At 46.5% G+C, this 19,705-nt stretch overlaps 1 protein-coding gene across 3 annotated transcripts in view; it reads right to left on the bottom strand.

Moving 5' to 3' along the window:
- Positions 1 to 6,736, bottom strand: part of MXD4 (MAX dimerization protein 4) — a 40,883-nt gene extending 34,147 nt beyond the window's left edge. Inside the window, exons 1-2 of one of the 3 annotated variants that reach the window (XM_053976909.1) lie at positions 6,595 to 6,736; positions 5,880 to 6,048 (exon numbers count right to left, since the gene is read on the bottom strand). In XM_053976909.1, the coding sequence (XP_053832884.1) occupies positions 5,880 to 6,048; positions 6,595 to 6,658 (233 nt within the window). In that variant the 5' untranslated portion in view covers positions 6,659 to 6,736. The remainder of the gene's footprint in view (positions 1 to 5,879; positions 6,049 to 6,594) is intronic. The other 2 variants (XM_053976910.1, XM_053976911.1) reach the window with 2 other exon arrangements.
- Positions 6,737 to 19,705: the final 12,969 nt, after the last annotated feature.

Here is a 19,705-nt window from a genome sequence, read left to right as displayed (position 1 = left end):
CAGCTCCTGATAAAAGCAGGGATGTATGGCAATGCTGCTGACGTTTACTGCCCTGTGTTAATGGGAGCAGGTCTAGACCATGACTCACCAATGCACTTACAGTTGCCAATGCACTTTAAAGCACTATAGGAAACAAAGCAGGGTAGGTAACCAAATGCTTGAAACAGTGGCAGCACCTTACCAGTGCCAGGACTTTCTGGTGCAGGCAGGACTGCCAGGGTGTGATACAGCCTATGTACAACTCACCTCAGGTCATGCAGCCACATGAACTACACTGCCAGCACTTCACCTTTTGTCCAGGCCAAAAAAGTAAGAACAAACAGAACAGGAAGCTTTACAAGGTGCTAGACCTTAAGTGTCTGCATCCAGTTCCCACTCCCAGAAGTACAGGTGTGTAAAAGTACAAAGCTTATACCTGCAGTCTTGTGTGAATGTGACTGCTGTGCAGCTTTTCATTGAAAGGATCCAGATTCACTTCCAGGAAATTCCCTGTCCACATACCTAACCTGCCGTGGAATGCACCTTAAAATACTACAGTTCACTCCACAAAGCACAGATAAATCTGAACATAAGCACGCATTCTGCCTATTATTCACTGCTTCTGGGTTGTTGGTTTTTTTCCTTTTGTTTCAAACTGGACACATTGCTTACAGCCTGTCAAAGAAACAGCCTGTACCAAATTAATCCACTAAAAATTAATTTTGCATTCTCCTCATAGCAAAATTTAACCGGTTCTGCAGATTCAGCTGGGATCTGGGAACCAGGCACACTGGCACAGCCCTGATGCAGAATTCTGGCTCCAGGATCACATTCAAGTTGGTGCTGCCACATGTTTGCAGTGGCCAGGTCTGAACGTGCTTCTAATACGGTGGCAATTTGTTTTCCTCAACTGCACAAGCAGTGCAGCTCCCAAACATTGCAGACCTACTGCAGTTCCTTAGGGTGACAGGTCCATGGGTGAAATCTGTTATATTGGGACTAAAATGCATTATTTTGAAACCAAATGTGGCAATATCAATTGCTGTCCTAGCTTCAGGAAGGCAAACTGAGAAATATCTATTGAATTCAAAAATCCAGGTGAAAATTCAGAGGAGCTGTGTCTGCACAGTCTGCTTTGCAGTGTTTCATTCTTGGCCTCTCACAAAAAAAAAAAAAAAAAAAAGAAAAGAAAAATAAAACAAAAATCAGGCCCCGATCCCTAAGCTGCTTAGTGTGGGCACAGAAAAACATCTGCAGAGAGCAAGGGGCTCGCTCTGCGAGCCACAGGTTCACCCTCACCATGAGCCAACATCAACAGAGGAATTTGGACATTAGGGTCTGTTTTTATTTGAAAATCCAAATGCTGCTTTCATCTTTTTCTGCATATAACCCTTTGCCAGAACACAGCACGAAGTACATGTCTATTTATATAACATATGAGCAAAAATATTAATTAATTAATAGACACAGAAGACATATTTATAAACCGGCATTTATTTTGCTCCCTCTCCTTCAGTAAACCAGCTCCTAAATTAACAGGCCAAACACACTGCATCACCAACATTCAATTCCTTTCTCTGAAAGTAAATTTAACTGTGACCTCAGTAGACTGGCATCTAACACTAAGATTTTGCTTTTCATTTTACCTTGTTTCTGACCCTTTCACAGTGAAGCAGCTGCCTGAGGTCCCTGGTGCATGGGCAGACACACACCTCAAACCCACACACAGCTCAAGGTACCCAACACCTGGTGAGTGTCACTGCAGCCAGGGCAGAAGAAAGCCCAGTTATCTGCAGGATTGTATGTTCCTCTGTAAGAGTGCTTTGCCTTGTGAGCAAACGTCACCAAATTTCAGATTTGTGTCGCATTCCTCCTCGGCACATCGCATACGTGTCACCTATCTGTTTCTTTGGAGCAAAAACCAAGCTTGACTTTTGAATATTTGCTATTAACATTTCCAAGGTACAACAGCAATAAATCCAGCTCTTTGTTTTATGCCTTTTTTTAATTCTAAGTACACCTTAACAAGAATTATTAGACTGCATGGCACTGCTTTAGGAACTACATACAGCCACTGCTCTGCGGAGACATTTATTATACTGTAGTCAAGTACCTGATAAGTATTATTGTAACAAGATGTGACCTAGGTTTACCTCCCTGCAAAAGATAATATTGTGGCTTTCTCTAATCTATGTCCTCTTCACAAAACAAGAATCCAGTTTCATTTGCCAGAGGATTTTGGTCAAAATTACTGAGGGGAAACAAGTCTGAATCTCAGCTGAGGACATGGTACGAACAGCAAACCAGAAAGAAAACAAAGCAGTTCGGTTTGTGTGACATGGGAAAGGGCTCATCACAGGAAACTGAGAAGAAAACATGTAAGATCAAGACATTTTAATGTGCAAGTGAAACAGACATGGCTAAAAACTGTGTCTGATTGCTACCAGTAACACCGAGAACATTGTTTATCAACAAACTGCTAACAACCACTTTCAATTTTGATTCAAAGCTAACAGTGGACAAAGCAAAACTGTTAAATTCCTACAGTGGAGAGAAAGCTTATAGATTTTAGTTAATTAAATTTAATTCTGCTGGTATTTTTCCCTGCACGAATCGAAACCTGCCAGAATTACTTCTCACTCAATTGCAGTCAAGAGGCCAGCAAGCTTTTAGCCCAGAGCCGAGCATCCTGTCCGAAGGGCCAGCAGCCTCCTGCCCCTTCTCCTGCAGGTCTGGGCCTTGCCAGCCATCCACAAGGGATGGAGGTCTCATCCTACAGTTTCTTCCATGAACATCACCAGCACCTCAGCAGAGGAAGGAGGGGTCCATCAGCACCCCTGCTGAAGCCCAGGGCAGCTGGAATCCATCCCTGCTCATCGCCCAGCCCGCGGCGCCTGGCCAGCACACCTGTGCTACATGGGGTATGCTCTTCCCCCCAAAGGCAGGCACACGGGGAGGAAAACACAGAACAAAGAAGAGTACAGCATGCCAGGCTTCCTCACATCTGACAGTTTTTCTCCTCCTCCCTCTTTTCTGATTTTCCAAGAATAAGAAGATGTTTTTCATGCTTTTCTATATGTATACCTCATAAGGCATGAAAAAAGCCAATGTATGTGAATATATACATCTCTCACTTTTTAATTTGATCAGATGCTGCAAGCAGCAGGATACAAAAATAGATAATGAAAACAACAATGCCCCTGCAGATCTGAAATGTGCAGTTAGCTGGTCCTTTCCTACTCCTCCAACCTTAAGTATGTATTTTTAATCCAGAAAAACAATGAAATAACAAGGCACGAATTTCAGACATGTATGCAATCCCCTGTATGCAATCAGATGCCTCCCTGCATCTAATGCTCCAAAACCCAATGAGTCTGGAAAATGGTTAAAGTGGAACAATATGGACAAACACTTTGCTCGGTGGTTCACATCATCCACGACCACTCCAGATCCTCTGAACTTTGGCCAGTCGTCTCCCTCTGTTAATCTTTGAGTTGCTTAGGAAGAATTAACTGCGTTTCCAAAAATCCACTCTAGTCTGGGGCTCAGCCTCTATAGCCTCTAGGCTCCAAATAATAATAAAACAGTGATGCTGGTGTACATCATGTATTTTGCCCTGCATATTTAAATTTGGGGATATTTTCTCCCCTGCAAATCTAAGTGTACAGGCAAACGTGAACAACGATGGCTGGACATGGGTACAAAGCCCATAAAGGCAATGCAGAGGTACCCATAGGGCCCTGCTGCTGGCCCTCTGTCCCTGAAGGAACAGGGAGCTGCATTAAAGCAATGTCCCTCTGCTTCCCACACCAGCCAGCAAGCCTGGTACCCGTGCTGAACCAAACCAGCCACTGTCCCAGCAGTGTCTGCACTGGAAACCATTCTCTGATAAGCACTGTCCTGTCCTGTAACACACATGACCCATCCCCTCATCTCATCACTGCAGCTAGGAGAAAAGAAAGTGCGAGTAAATGTACACATTGCAGGATGGCATTTTTGAAGGTTGCCACTACTACAGAGTGAGAATCAGAACAACAACACACTAAACAGGTAAATAAATACAAATCTGCAGGCAGAAAGCAAAGCAGGAAGGTAACTGCAAGTGGATGTGTGTGCCTCAACTTCAGTAACACTAGCAAATCTGTAACTAGAAATCTTTTAATTCTGCTGTATTTGATAGATTACAAATCCTCTCCTAAAAACTCCTGAAAGCAGCTTACAATTCAGACAAATAACTATTTTGCAGCGGATGACAAGAGCCCTAAGAACGGAAACGATGGAATAATAGCTCTGTAAGTAACACTGATTTCTTGAATGCAAGAGACAGACAAGAAATCTGTACAACTCAAGGAGCAATTTACAGCTGGAAAACTTATGAAATGTGTTTTGAATTTTTTTAAAGGCAGTGAGCATACTTTACATGAAAATAATTAAAAATCTTAAGGAGCAAAGTGTCTCAGGACAAAACACACTCCTCCCACTCCTGATGACTTTCTCTTTTAAAATGAACTGACTGTCTTCTCATACTCCATGAGACAAAGAATTCAACTAAAACTAAAACCAAAGTAGTACTGCAATTAACAGCCCCCAAAATGGTTGCCTTGCTCGGAGCAGGGGCATGGGGACACAATCTGCTCCCCCTCAGTAATCTTCGAGACACACTGCTCGGCCGCAGCAGGCACCACCAGGGCGCTCAGCAGCTCGTGTTTCTGCTCAAGGAGGGAGTTCGTCAGCTTTTGATTTCGGTTTGCACCTCCGGTGGCCCACGAGCAGCTCCTGGCCGTCTGCCGGGCACCTCCCCAGCACCATCCGACCCAGCCGCAGGATGCCCGCTGGAGCAGCGAGAGCGGGCCCGCCGAGACTCACTGCTCCTTTGGAAAACAAGTCACGTGCAAAGCAAGTTCATTTTAGGCTATTCTACAGGAGCCACCATCCAGCATGACCATGCAGAGCGGAGCCTGCGCTGGGGAGAGCATCGCTGCCCCGGGACGAAGCAGGCCCAGCAGGGCACGGTCCTCGGTCCTCTCCGGGGCAGCCCTGGAAGAGCAGAGCAGGCAGAGCAGGCAGAGCCCAGGGCTGGGCTCGCTCCTGGGCAGGGGCCGGCAGTGTCCCCGTAAGACAGACAGCCTCCCGCACGTACACAGCCGCTGCCCGAGCAGCAAACAAAGCTGCAGAGCCTGCGCACAGCTGCGCTCGGCTCGTGCCATCGCAGCGCAGGTAGCGGCTGCGGGGCAACAACAGAACCGAGGCGCGGACGGGCGATAACCGGGAAAAACAACGACCGAGCCGCGCACCCCGGCGGATCTGCGTGCGGCGGCCGGGCGGAAGGGCCGGCGAGCCGGCGCTGCAGCACGGCCCGCGGGGAGGTCAAGCTCGCTCCGGCACCTTCTCACCCCGTACGTCCCGGAGAGGCCGGAGGGCGGGCGGAGTGCCCCCCCCGCCGCCCCGCACACGCTCCCGCCCCGGAGCCCAGCGCCGCCGCAAGCGGAGGCTGCATCTGCTCCGGCTGCCATGGGGGAGGCGGCCGGCTCGCTGCCTGTGGTTTATAAATGAATGCCGGGGGGGAAATTAGGTGCCATGCAAAGAGAAATCTGGGTGGCGATTATGGTGTTTAGGTCTGCAGCAAAAGCCGCTGTTGGCGAGCGCGGAGCAGAAGGAGCGATGAGGGCGGATGGGTCTGAAGTGCAGTGAGTACTAAGGAGATGGTGTACGCGTGGCAGTGTTTATATGAGAGATCAAAACAGAGCCAAGCCCATCCAGGGGAAAAATGGCGACTACCGGGATGGGGAAAACTGAGACACTGGATTAGTTATTATTTTTCATAAATGTATGCACTGCACATAAGCTAGACACATTGGAAAAGCTGACGATTCATTCTGAAAAAGCGGTGCGTCTATTACCTGTTATTCTGGGATTTTCTGGCCATGGTGCCTGCCTTTGTTTTCTTTCTGGAATAGTCACTATCGAAGGGTAACACTGATGCATAGCCATGTTCTGCTTCTAGGGACAAAGTCAGCATTAGTGGCAATATATTTTTTCCATGCAATTTTTTCCTCCTTTGCAGGAACGCTAGGGTAAAGAACAGATTTTTTTCCGGTTGATTTGTTTGGATTTTATTCTGGCATCTCTTAAAGAAGCGAGACAAAAAAAAAAAAAAAAAAAAAACCAAAAACATAACTCGGTAAACCAAAGAAAAAAAAAAAACAACACCGAAGTGTCGAAATTAGGAGGATTATTGGAGTGCACATTAAAAATGAGGCGGATCATGCAAACCCTTGTCACGCTGCGCTGGGGGAGGGGAGCTGCCATACAATCACCGACTGCCACACACGGAGCGGCGAGAGGGATCCTGAGCGCTGCCACACGCACCGTCCCCATCCAGGGCGGCACAAACAACCCCCTTCTGGCTTGCTTGGGGGGTTATATTAAAAAAAAAAAGCCAAGATCCGAGCAGCGATGCTCCCCCAGCGCGGTGCCGCTGGCGCAGCCCGGGTCCCCCCCGGGCAGGTGCGGGCTCGGGGCCGCTGCCCCGGCCCGGCCGCCGCACAACAAAGGCCGAGAGCGGCTGGGAAGCGCCTGCGGGTGCCTGACCGACTGCCCGCCTGCGCCCTGTACCTCGGTCTCTTCGCTCCAAGTACTCGGCCGCTTCCAGGAGGATTAACAGGGAGTTCAATTCCATGGCTGCCCGTCCCGAGCCCCCCGCGCCGAGTTCACGCGCGGGGACTCCCGAGCCCCCGGTTTTAAGGCACCTCGCTCAACCTACATTTGACACACAGCGGACGGGCAGCCCGCGCAGCCAATGGCGAGCGGCGCACGGGCGCGGGGCGGGACGTAAGGAGGCGGCCGGGCCAATCGGCGGCCAGAGCCCCCCCCGTCGGGGAAGGGGATGTTGACAGATCCCCGCCGCCCGCGCTCATTGGCTGCCCGTGTAGTAACAATTTAGAAGCCGAAGCCTAGCAACAGCACGTGGTGGCCCAGCCCCCTCGGCCGTTCATTGGCTGCTTCCTTGCATGTTAAGAAGGCCGAAGCCGCCCATTGGTGCGCGGGGCATCATGCAAATGAGGGCGGAGAAGGGGGCCAATGGGGCGGGAGGCGCGTGCCGCGCGGCGGGAGGCGGGGACAGAGGAGCGGGCAGCCAATGGGCGAGAGGGGGCGTGGCGTTGCCGTGAGGAAGAGGTAGGCGGAGGGCGGGGCCACAGGAGGCTCCGCCCCCTCGCACGCGCCGGGCGGGCACGGGGCAAGCGTGAGGGAAAATGGGAAAAAAAAAAGGAAAAAGGACCGGGAGGCGGCGGAGCTGCCCGTCAGGGACAGTATGGCAGGAAATGAACGGGAACGAAAAAGACGATACAAACGGGACGCCGGAGAGGCTGTGAAAATGTGCCTGGCACGCGCATCCTTGACCCCTTGCGGTGCTCAGGCGAGAGAGGAAGACGGCAGCGCTGTAAACACACGCACAGAGTTTAGTAAGAGAATTACTAAACTCTGCACAATGGCCTAACCTGCTGAAAAAGAGAAACAGTGGGAAGCTCTCAGAAATGCAGCCAGAATTCCTGCCAGCCCTCCAGCCCTTGCCAGCATATTCAGCTGCCTTTCGTCATCTGGATACACAGAAGCCGTGTACCAGAATAGCCTGGCTCCCGGCGCACAGGCTGAGCAGGAAGAGCTCAGCACCTTTCCTGTCCACACCATCCTATTTGCGCTGCTAACTCTGCATCCTTATCTCAGATAGCTGCTGCACAGCTGTTGCCTAAAACTGGTTGGTTTTAACACGAGCAAGTGTAGTTTTAAAATAGGCATATTTTAAGCTGTGCTGTGATCACACATTGGTACATCTTCAGGCCAAAAGTGCTGAAGCCTGTAATCAGTCCTCCTGCAGGATTGCACTTGGGCACACAACTGGTCCCATTGGTTTTAACTGAACTGTTTAGGTAAGAGCTATCCAGCATATAGGGTGGATTCGGAGTGTTGTCCTGTGTGTTTGTTCCTTGGCAAAAGATGTCAGCCAGAATTTCCTTTTAAGAGGATAATAGCAATTCACATTAAAACAAGCATTATGGTTTACTGTTTCTACAGCATTGTGGTAAAGCCACATATACATTACACCTGATCTTGCATTAGTCTGTATCTTGTTGCCCCAGATGCACAAGTGTAATGTGGCTCTTGAACATTGCTGAAACACAGATCACATTTTACTGCCATTTGGTCCAGGCACCAGGGATAAGAGAAAATACAAGGCAGTGAAGAAAGCAGCATTGTGATTGTAGTTTAAGAGAATTTTGTATTTGTTTAGGAAAATTCTGAGTGACTATGAATTACAAGGCAGAACGGAATTTGGTGCATAGATTGCAAAGGTAAAAAAAAAATTGCTGTAACATTTTCCACTTGCTGCTTGAACTGTTGAAATCCTGCTGCAAGTGGGTGAGACAGTACAGCTTTTACTGTAAAGCCATTGAACCTTGTGGCAGTTTTGCTGTTAACTGGAAGTAGGTTTAGACACTACTTGACATTGCCTTCTGTTACGAAACAGCATGAAACCATGTATGCACAGGTCTGCTTTGTCCACACAGGAAAGAAAGTTCCCTTTGCCTGACACATGCGAAGGGCACTTCATGTGGAAGATGCAAAGATGTGCAGATAAGGCATCATTGTTCTCTACTGCATCCACAGTAGTACCTCAGATCTTCACAACACCTTTATTTGTGTGTTAGTATACAGGTCTAAATGATCTTCGAGTGCCTTGTACACATGCTGTGGAATCAATCATACATCCAGAAAGGCAGATGAGTGTCCTAGGTATGTAGGTGCTTGTGGGAAAGCCCAGGATTCAGGTACAGATTTACTGAGGCTCTGAAAGCTCTGCCCCACCACACTGTAAGCACACAATTTCACCTGGAAAAAAACCTCTGGAAACACAGGGATATAACAAACACTGCATAAGACTGTGCTTCAGGAGGGTACACAGCCCGAGTGAACACCCTGCCAAGCACTGGCGTCACCAGACACTCCTTGGAGCTTGGAGTGATCCGACTGCTGAGCTGAAGTCACTCTCAGCCTCCCCTGCACTCCCCAGTACCCAAACTCAGCACCCCTAACCACTCCTGAGGTAAAAACCATTGCTCTCTCTGCTTTCAAATGTGGACAGAAGTATTTTGAAGACAGTTGTTTTAAGGAGATAGAGCACAACTTCACATTGATATTGGCACTTTCCAGGGCCTTGTGCCTCCACACTTCCCTGCATGGAAGGGCTGCTTTGGTAAGTGAGGAACCACTGAAACCAGCTGGACTATGTGCAGGAGAAAGTGTTGTGTGAAATAGGGGCCAGTGCCATCACAAAAGGCACCCGATCTCTGATCATGGTGTCTCTCAGCCTCAGGAGTCATAAACTGTATTAGTCTGCTGGAATTGTAAGCGTGTATGAAACCCCACACACTCACAGAGCCCCTGCTGATGAAATCCAGGGCAAATCCACACACATTTGGGAAGGACAGGGCTGGCTCATACCTGACAACCACTGACACACATTTACCCGTTTATTTGTGCCAGGGAACCAGGACTAGTTTTGGTGGTGTCAGCGTGGGTGCAGAGGTATAGAATGGGTGTGAAAGAAGATCAACCAAATTACTTTAAGAACTGAAGGACAGGCTCTAACATAGATGTGTGCTCGAAGGCTTTGCAGATTTGTGTCTCTAAATAGCTTTCTTCCATTTCTACGAGCGAGCAGCAGGAACAGCTGAGTGCTAAAGAAACAGCTGGCCTTCAGTGATAAGGGGTAGCTGTCACTTCATGGTGAAGTTTGAAAAACTTGTATTTAGAAGCAGACGGGAGAGCCATCAGCAGCCACACCCAAAAACCTGAGCTGTTTTGCAGTTTCTTTGCCACCTGCACTTGGTGATTGGAATGGTAATATTTACAATTTTAAATGTTACAGTGTCTTTCTTTTCCAAAATCTGTCCTGTGGCATGACTTGGCATGTAAGATCAGTGACATCAGAGTTGTTGACTGCCCCAAGCTGTGGTAAGGGCAGACATCTGAAGCTGATGATCAATGATTCAAGAAACTTCATTCACTATTTCCCACGTATGGCCATAAAGAAATAATTAGACCTACTCTGCTTTTCAGATTTGGCTCATTGTATCTACTGCATGGTCCTTTCTTTTATCTTTTAAAATTCCATACTACAACATATCCCTGTGTCCAGAGATAAGCCCTTCACTTTGTCTTGGACTCCATCCCTCTGTTTTCTTGGATGTTGCAAAGTTTAAGTAATTAGCAAAGACTAACTCGTCTGCCCACATAGGAGGGGATCTGCACTCAGGGCTGGCACTGACAAGTTTCATCTCCCTGACTCAGTATCTCAAATTCCATTTATTCCTCATCTTACCTGTGATTCAGATAATGAACTCTGTTTCCTAGATACAGAAACAAAAACACCTGAAAGTTGAAGGTGGAACTTTTGGAGGAAGTTTCAAAAGTAACAATTTTGTCAGTGCCCAAGCCCAGTTTGAGACATTTTTATTCTATTTACTCTGCCAAGTAAAGCAGTTCTCCAACCCTGATCTCAAATGGCAGGTGCACTGCAAGGCATCTGCTTGGCCCTGTATCTAGACTGCTACTGGTGCACATATGGCTTTTAGTCATCACTTTATTTTATGTGTGGTTTACTTTAAGTTTGGGGTGGTTTCTCTAAGTTCAAAGTGCCTGAAGATGGGGGCAGCCCATCAGAGAGCTACTTTCACACCTTGAAGCTGAGGTTACATGACATGAAGATATGTGGGGTGTCGGTGTTGATGAGTTGCTGCTGCAGTGTTGAGGAACTGTGTCCTGTGAAGGAGTCGTGTCTGTGCAACCTCACCCCGTGAGCTTTCTGGGTTGGTCCTTGACCTGTCATACCCCTTCAGCTGCACCCAGGCATTGACTTGGAGAGGATCCTTGGTCCAAGGATCACAACAACAAATAGTATGGATACTCTGGATTCCTGGCGACCTGAGTGGCTTCCATGCATTTGGTGGGCTCTCTGTGTGAAGCTCACTAGTCCAGCTTGCTGCCTGGCCTTGATCAGTTGTTTGCTGCAGTGTTTGAATCACCAGCTTTCCCAAAACAATTGAACTTTTCCTGATTTTGCTTGGGATTTAGCACAGGCTTATGTACTGCTGTGGTACACACATACTTGAAAGCCAAATTTCAAAAGAAAAAGTACTTCACACTGAATGCCAGTCCCTTGTAGCGTTCTTTTCATGTTAATTGCTGTTATTTTGAAAGACAACATTTGTATCTTAGTGTCCTTGAGAGTTTGGCTGCCCCTCTCCACCAGTGCTCCCCGACCAGTGAGATGTGCAGTGCCCTGACGCCAGGCCCTGCAGCCATTCCTGTGAGCAGGCATGAAATTATTCTTAACTGATTTAAGTGAAGCATGGATTGAAAAGCTTGAGAGACACTGTTACTCCATCATCCTGCTCTGTCTAAACCATGCCTGGCAATTTTAAATACCATCATCCCAAAAATTCTCTCTGACACTGCTGCACTGGAAGTGCTTCACAGGAGGCAGTGGTATTGCTGCTTTCATTTTAAAAGACAAAAAAGAAATTAGATGGGGCAAAACAACTGGCCAGTACCACTGAGCAAAGGCAGGGCAAGGGCTGGAAGGATGGCTGGGCATCCCAGTGCCCAGTCTGGCTTGTATGGCATTATGATATATTGCAGAGTAAGGATTTGTTATGTTATTTCAGATCTGAATCTCAGAGATGTCATGGCCTTATTACATTCCCTTGGTGTAGGAAACAGGCTTTGTATTGCATTAATCTTCCACAAGGGGCCTTGTGTACACTTGTATTGCATTAAGCTTCCACAAAATATAGAGACTGGTGCAGTGCAAAGAGGCTTTGAAGAAATCATGGCTCAGACCCACTTTGTTAGAGTGCTTTTTGGGGCATGGGCATCTGCCTGAGGTCACTGCTTGAATGAGCTTGCAAATTAAACATTTCTCCTTTGATAAAATCAGGCCTTCCTGTTGGGTGACTTTGACACAAGCACATCATATAGAAGTAAAAGAATATTCTACCTCACTGTGATCATCTTCTAAGCTGCCTTGATGCTTAGCACCCTGCTGCAGTCCAGGACAGACAGAGAAACAGAGCAGGGTTGTGCATTTGTGCTACCAAACGTAGCTGAAACCAGCCTGTCTGTAGCAAACAGGTTGTTCACTAAAGGAGGGAGGAAGCTGTGAGCTTTATGAATAAAATCAGGCAGTGGTAACACAGTCTAAATTACATCTATCCTCTGAATGTAAAACATAGTATTTTCTTACCCAAGGTACCTGTGTCCTGTGTATCTGTCAGTCGTGACTTCTGAGTTATAGGAAGAAGCCCCAATGAATTTGTATTGGTTTTTGGTGTGAAAATCCATCCAGATATGGAAGAATGAGTTCATGCATCCTGTGGAGACCAACAAAGTAGTTAGCAGCCATTAATTTATAGTATATTAATTACAGGGGAGGAACCAAGAAAGAAAAAGTTATATTTACAAATTTAAGCATGGAGATTTCTCACCTGGGTGCTTGGACATGCAAAATCTACTGAGTTTTAATCTGGGTGAATCAGTTAATGAAATGAGAAGGCAATTAGAGCTCTACCTGAGATGTCTTTCCATAAACCCATTCTCCAGGAACCAAGTGCGTGCATATGGGAGAACAGGTTTTATCAGAGGACAGATATCTGTAACATATTAATAGGGCTGCAGAAATTATATATGCAAATTATTGAGTTCTGTTCCCAGTAGGGAAAAAATAATACCTAATGTGGCTGATGCAAATCTGCTGCCAGCCATAGGATCCTATCATTTGTATCAGCTGTGATGGAACCAAGTGAATCTGTGATGGGAAGATTGCAGGCACATCCCGTATTGTACAGTAATGGCAATACTCTGCATTTCTATAGCCTGTCCAACTCACTCATTTTAGACTGCTTAGTCAAGATTTTTCCAGTTCAGGCATTTAATAGATATTAATAATTAGGCAAATAAAATGCTGTTCAGCTGAATGAGGGAGGAATCAGTATTGATCCTGGGCCTCATGCTGCTGGTATGGTTGGGCCAGTATTATTGTGGTGGAGATAAGAGAGCTCGTCCATCAATACACACGTTTGAGAGAAGATCAAAACAGCCCAGGTGGTAAATAACCTGGACACTTGCCTGCAGGACCTAAAATTAGAGATCAGCACAAAGACTTGGCAGGTGAATACTCAGCAGATGCTGTCTTATCTCTCTATTTGCTTTGGAAGATTGGGGCTCTCCCCAGACATGTTGAAATCAATTTATATATTCTCCTTTATTTCAATAGGCTATGCACTAACCTCTAATCAGTTGTGGGCCTAATCAAATGATTTTTCTCATTTCCAGCTAATTACTCCTATGGAGAAATGAAGCTGAATGTTAGATGAGCACACTGTAGGAACTATATCTGTACCGTATGGTTTAGAATAAAAAATTATGGGCTTGATTTCACACTGTCTTATAGTCTCTTATTCCACCTAAAACGAGGACAATTTCCCACTCTTTTATTGGTATGAATATGGAAACTGAGTGAAGAGTCAAGTGGAATGACTGTAACAAGCTCCCTTCCTTATGCAACAAAAAAAAGCTGCTGCAAGCAGGAAATCATCGGCTTTCAGCATCCAAGAGAGGAAGAAGCAATGCATTTGAATTGCAACAAGGAGGTTGGATATCAGCAAAACATTCTGTTGGTGAGGACAGTGAGATGGGATACCTGGGGAGCCTTTGGCACCTCCAGCTTGGCTCCAGCTCCAGTCAGGGGATGGAGCACCCAAAGACTTCCTGGGCCACTGCTGCCAGTGCCTGGTTGGAGTTCTGCCACAATTTGGGGAAAAATGCCAGGTACAGGACAGAGACAAATTCAGTGCCATCACTTTGTGGTGACAGGCCATTTGCTCTATTTGACACATGGCAAAGCAGGAAATGTGAAAACGTGAAATTTGCAATTAATTAGATAATGGGAAATCAATAATGCTAATAAGTATCTAAATGTTGTCAGACTCCAACTATAGCTTTGTGGATAGGACTGATCTAGTGATCACTTTCTTTAGGAATCACAGGTGGAAGGCTGCATAGGTCTGGCCAACTGATCCTGTGTGCAGTTTCCCTGTAATATTTCCCAGCTAAATCTTCAAGCTGAGTGTTGGATTTGGGGCATTGCATGAGGCACTGAATCTCAGCAAAAGGAAGATCTCTGCTCAATGATCCCAAAAAACTTCTTTGACATCACGGAGTGGAAAAGAAATGGCCTCCACAAAAGATACAACTTGCTGAAAGCAATCTTGCATGCCAAAAAAAGCACCACTTAAACTGTACTGTGTGTTTGTGGACCAGACTCTAACATGCTGTAGCATGGAGTGGTCATGACCCAGCCTTACAGGACCCATACAGCACTGTGTCTGTAAAATGTGATATATGCAAAATGCAAACATTCATGAGCCAGCAGTGCCCTGGCAGCCAGGAGGGCCAACTGTGTCCTGGGGGGCATCAGGCCCAGCACTGCCACTGGGGACAGGGAGGGGATTGTCCCGCTCGGCTCTGCTCTAGGGCGGCCTCACCTCGAGTCCTGGGGGCAGTTTTGGGTGCCACAATATAAGCAGGATATAAAGCTACTACAGAGCATCCAAAGGAGGACAACAAAGATGGTGAAGGGCCTCAGGGGGAAGCTGTGTGAGGAGAGGCTGAGGGCACTTGGTCTGTTCAGCCTGGAGGAGACTGAGGGGAGACCTCACTGAAGTAACAAATTCCTTGTGAGGGGAAGAGGAGGGGCAGACACTGACCTCTTTTCTGTGGTGACAGTGACAGGACCTGAGAGAATGGCCTGATGTTTTGTCAGGGGAAGTTTAGGTTGGATATTAGGGAAAGGTTCTCTACCCAGAGGGTGGTTGGGTACTGGAACAGGCTCGCTACGGAAGTGGTCACAGCACCAAGCCTGACAGAGCTCAACAAGCATTTGGACAACACTCTCAGGCCCATGGTGTAACTCTTGGAGTGTCCTTTGTAGGCCCAGGAGTTGGACTTTGATGATCCTTGTGGGCCCCTCTCAACTCAGGATATTCTACGATTCTATGATTTAATCTCAGGCAGATGTTTACCCTTCTAGTGTCATGTAGAGTGCCATGCTCTTTGTGTTGATTGAGAGAAAATTTCAGTAACAAGGTGCTAGTGAGATGGAAGAAAATGGGGGGCAGGATGGAGAATTTAACTTACTTGGTTTATTTGTTTTCCTTCCAGCTTTCCACAGGTGTATTTTTTTACCTTGTACTTGGCTCTATGTCTCTGATCCCTTCTGTCCTGTTTTTGTTCGCCTTCCTTTGTTGCCGATGGTTTCACGCTGTTTCCATTCCTCTCCTTTTGTGTGACACAGATTCTCTGCCTGAGCCCCGTCCAAGGTGTTGGACTCCCTGCAGTTACAGCACAGTCTCAACACCAGGGACATGACTTCCTACTTCTCTGACAGCATCTGCATTGTGTAAGTGAATGTGTGTTTTATCAGCCCACAGAAAAGAAGTTTCAGGGTATTACTTAATGGATTGTCCTTTTTCTACCTTCTCAGGACACTGCAGCTCTTTCACCTCTTCTTCATTGTTGCTGGTCTCTTGGCATCTACAGGAGACTGCTCTAGATGATCTACACACAGCAAGAGAGCTTTGCCTTATCTGAAGACCCTGCAGTCAACACAGAGAAAAAAGATAAAGGTATGAGAAAGTTGTTATGAATATAACAACCTCCCTATGCAGAGGGAAGTAGAAACACAGAAAAATCCCTGGATCTCCTTACTGGAGGAATGAGATACCTGTAGTAATTTGGATATCTCTCATCCAGTTCAGGGCTTTCATCACAAGATAGTGCTCCTGTTCACTGAGCCCAGGGTAACACAGGGATGGATTTTTACCTTTTTCACCCTTTCAAATGCGCTGAGCATGGTAGGACCTGTACCAGACAACTGCACAGCAGTATTGGGACAGGGCATTTCACCACTCACTCCCTCATATGGGAAAGTCTGACTTACACCAAGTCACTCTGTCACCTCTCTGTTTTTGAATGAAATATTGAGGGTTGTTTAAAAGTGCTAAGTATATTGGCAGTTACCCAGGAGGTGAGAAGATCACTAGTAGTATTTTCTTCTATTTAAAAAGATAGGTGCAATATTCATTCAGAGGTGTACTGATGAGACTTAAAGCTTTAATTTCTAATAACCATCTGTCTGGAGTTTGAAGACACCCCTGATCTACAGCTAGAAAGTATTTGAATTAGCATGTCAACTTCTGTGAACTCAGAAAGTTCCTGAAGAGAGGTAACCTCTGATTGCTGAGCAATAGTACTGCTCAGTTCTGAAACACTGACACATACCACACTATACTGTGCATGAGCAAAGGCTGACACAACCACACAAAAAGTATCTATAAATCTTTTTTGACAGCAGGTAGAAAATCCTTATCTTTGGTCTCATTCTTCTGTTTGCATCCTTGCCTTTGCTTCCCAAAGTCAGATACATGTTTTTCACTAGACAGGTAGCATGATGGCTTAAGGAAAAAGAGGTCAGTACCATTACCTCAGTATGACCTCTGTTTTCATTGTCTGTATCTTTGACATCTAATCAAACACACATTAAACTATCCAAAATCTAAAACTATCCATCTAAACTATCCAAAATCTGGGCTCTTTGTAGAGTGTGTTTGTTTCATTTTTTAAAGCTTTGCTTACCTGTGGAGTCTACTATTTATTGTATGATGCTTTTTGCCACTTAGGCACTATGCTTAATCAGATTTGTAAATTAATTCTCTCCTGGGGTTTATCTTTGTGTGTTCAGAAAGCATAAAAAGTGTTAATGACACGCTTCAAAACACACACTGGTTACATTAGTCATCCTCTCAGCATAATAGTTTTATGGAGAACACTTTCAGTTAAAAAAAATCCGTATTTCCTTTAATCCAGTTTCTTTCCCCCACTTTTGATCCCTAGAGTTATGTTACGTGTTAGTAAACAGCTACACAACATGCAAAGGCTGTAATTGCCCCTTTTTTTTTTTTGTTGTTAGAGGAAAAGAGCTACTGTTTACATCTTGAAATATCTATTATTATTTTTTATGATATATTCAACTGAAAACATTTTCATACAGGAAATTTGCCTTGTTCTGGAAGATGGAAAGCTGGTTGTAAAAATGAGCACTGCTGAATCACAACATGCCTTCCTCCTGCTCTCCCTGAGCTATTCCCCCAGCCCAGCAGTCCCAACCCACGTCAGGGCTGACACTGGATGGGAAAGGGCAGTTTGGATGGGGAGCACCAAATTCTCCATCAGTGCTGCCCATACCTTCATGGACAGACCATCCCTCACATGCTGTGCCCCTTCCTTGTCCAGCTGTTCAAAGCACCTCCTAGTCAACAAAACCCTTCTGTGGCAAACATTGCAAAGTGGGAAAGAATTTGCACAGCAGAAAATGTCTCTGATGTTGGTGACGTGTTGGAGGAGAGAGTGCTTGGCCAGCACTGCAGTGCCCCTTGGCAAGAAAGGAGGACTACCATGGCCACTGCTCTGCAGCCTGAGAGCTGCAGTGACAACAAACTGCAGCAGATCACATTGGAAGTGAGGCGTACTTCCCAGAAGTCATTTTCATGGACAAGAAGTCCATTTCCACAGACAAATGTGGCTGCAGTCTTCACTTTATGCCAGTGGGCCCAGCAGAAAATCTCTCCTCATACTGCACATTCACTCGTGTACTCTCTAGGAGTCTTATCTCCACACCCCACCCCAACCCACACACTCCCCCAGTCTCTCAGCCCTTTGTGTTTCACAGGAAACAAGTAGATAAACCACATCTTTCATGTGCAAATTATGCAAAAACATAGAAACTCCTAAACTTTCAGAAGCTCAAAAATGCTGAAGTGGTTGGAAAAAACAGGCAAAGAGGAGACCTGAAACCAAATGGGGATTTCACACTGGGATGTCATAAACATTACAAAGATGAGGGGTGTGCTCACAGAACACTCACATGTTTTTGCTGAAACAGAACAGCAGTGGATGGTAAAGAGAGCCCCATATTTGAGGAAGGACCCAGCAGGAGGAAAATCTTTTGTCTGATGGAGCAATCCATGATTCTGAGAAGAGAAAACATTGCGTTGATTGTTGCAGAGAGGAACTTGCTCAGCTCAGTGGGGAGGAACCTGGCTCTAGCACTGCTCTCCAGCAGGACCCTGGGGATGTTTTTGGCCAGATCACTTCTCTCCCAGCCTCCCTCTTTCCTTGGATCTGTGCCTGCCTCAGAGCTGTGGGATAACCAGGACTTCATTCATTCTGCACCGTGGGCACATGCAACTGCAATAAGTGCGTGCAATGGAGCCCCAGCAAGAAGCCAGAGAGCAGCTATGCCTGTGCTGTTGTTCCCTCATTTCTGAGTGCCACAGTCACTGCCTGTCCATTGGCTGTCACGTTTGTGTTCCTGGGACACCTGGAGAGGCTGAGTTCATCCCATCAGTACAGCTGCTTGTTCCCCTTCTCCCTGGTTTCACATGTTCACTCTCAAATCTTCTCCTTCTTGCCAGTTGCTTCAGACCACATGATTTAAGCCTTTCCAAATTGTCCCACATTCAGTAACAATTCTGGGAAATGGGAAGGGCATCCAAAGAGCTGAACCTGCAGGGTAGGTGGGTTGGTGGTGAATGGAGCCTGTCAGAGCCCACTGCTGCTAGCAGGGAATGCTGCAGCTCATGGTACCAGTACTTACAGAGCCCTTTTTCCCCCAGTTCCCAGATCATAACAGCCTGTACAGGTCTCTAGCTTCTTGCTTGCTATTTCCCTGTTCAAATGTCTGTATTCTTTTTCCTTGGGAAACAGCAGAGTGACATGGAAGAAGGAGGAATCCCTGATTCTGGTGAGTTCTGGCAATGAGTGCCACAATTGTCAGCCAGATGCCAAGAAGCCCATGTCATTCACAGGCAACATTTGTTTCCTTAGCAGCTCTTCTGTTCTCTGGCACATTGTCAAGGGCAAAGGAAGAGGGTAGGTTCATCAAGCACTGCTGGCCAGGCTTGCAGGCAGCATGCAGGCTTGGAGACTGACTGGAGCAGGACATGGGCAGGGTTTTCTGCAACCTGTGCTGCTGTTTTGACATCAAATTACTCAGGTCCTATAGGTTAATATGGTTACCAGTTTATATATAGGAAAAGATGTGTTAAAACACCAGTTTGAAAGGCAGGACTGTTGTGAGGACCTGAGCACCTTCTTCCTGAGAAGAAGCCTTGGCGTGGTAGAGCCGTGCTGTCTGCAGGACAGCTGCACTACCTTGTCATGGATGAGGACCTGCTGCCTGTCCTGTCCCAGATCTGTCCCAACCTCCCTTTCTGTTTCCACACTGGGAGCAGAACATGAGGGTGGCGTTTCTGTGGCTCTCCAGCTCCCACTTTAACCAAGAGGACGCTTGTTTCCTAGAAAGGAAAGCACAGTCAGCTGTCATGCTAGAGGAAAATAAAACACACAGCCAGACTGGTATATTTTACACATCTGCATAGAGATTTCATCAGAGCTTAACTTAGCTTATCAAACGAAGCCCTAATTTTGTACATCACTAGTGGACAAGGGGACAAATGCACAGACAGGGAGATGCTCAGTTTGTTCCCAGTGTGGTCGTCACATGAGACAGTCCCAGCTGGAGTAAGCATTGAAAGTACTGAAAATGGAC

The sequence above is a fragment of the Vidua macroura genome, chromosome 4, assembly GCF_024509145.1.
Source record: "Vidua macroura isolate BioBank_ID:100142 chromosome 4, ASM2450914v1, whole genome shotgun sequence".
Lineage (NCBI taxonomy): Eukaryota > Metazoa > Chordata > Aves > Passeriformes > Viduidae > Vidua > Vidua macroura.
The sequence above is the reverse complement of the archived record's forward strand: the minus strand, read 5'-3'. Positions and strand labels throughout refer to the sequence as shown.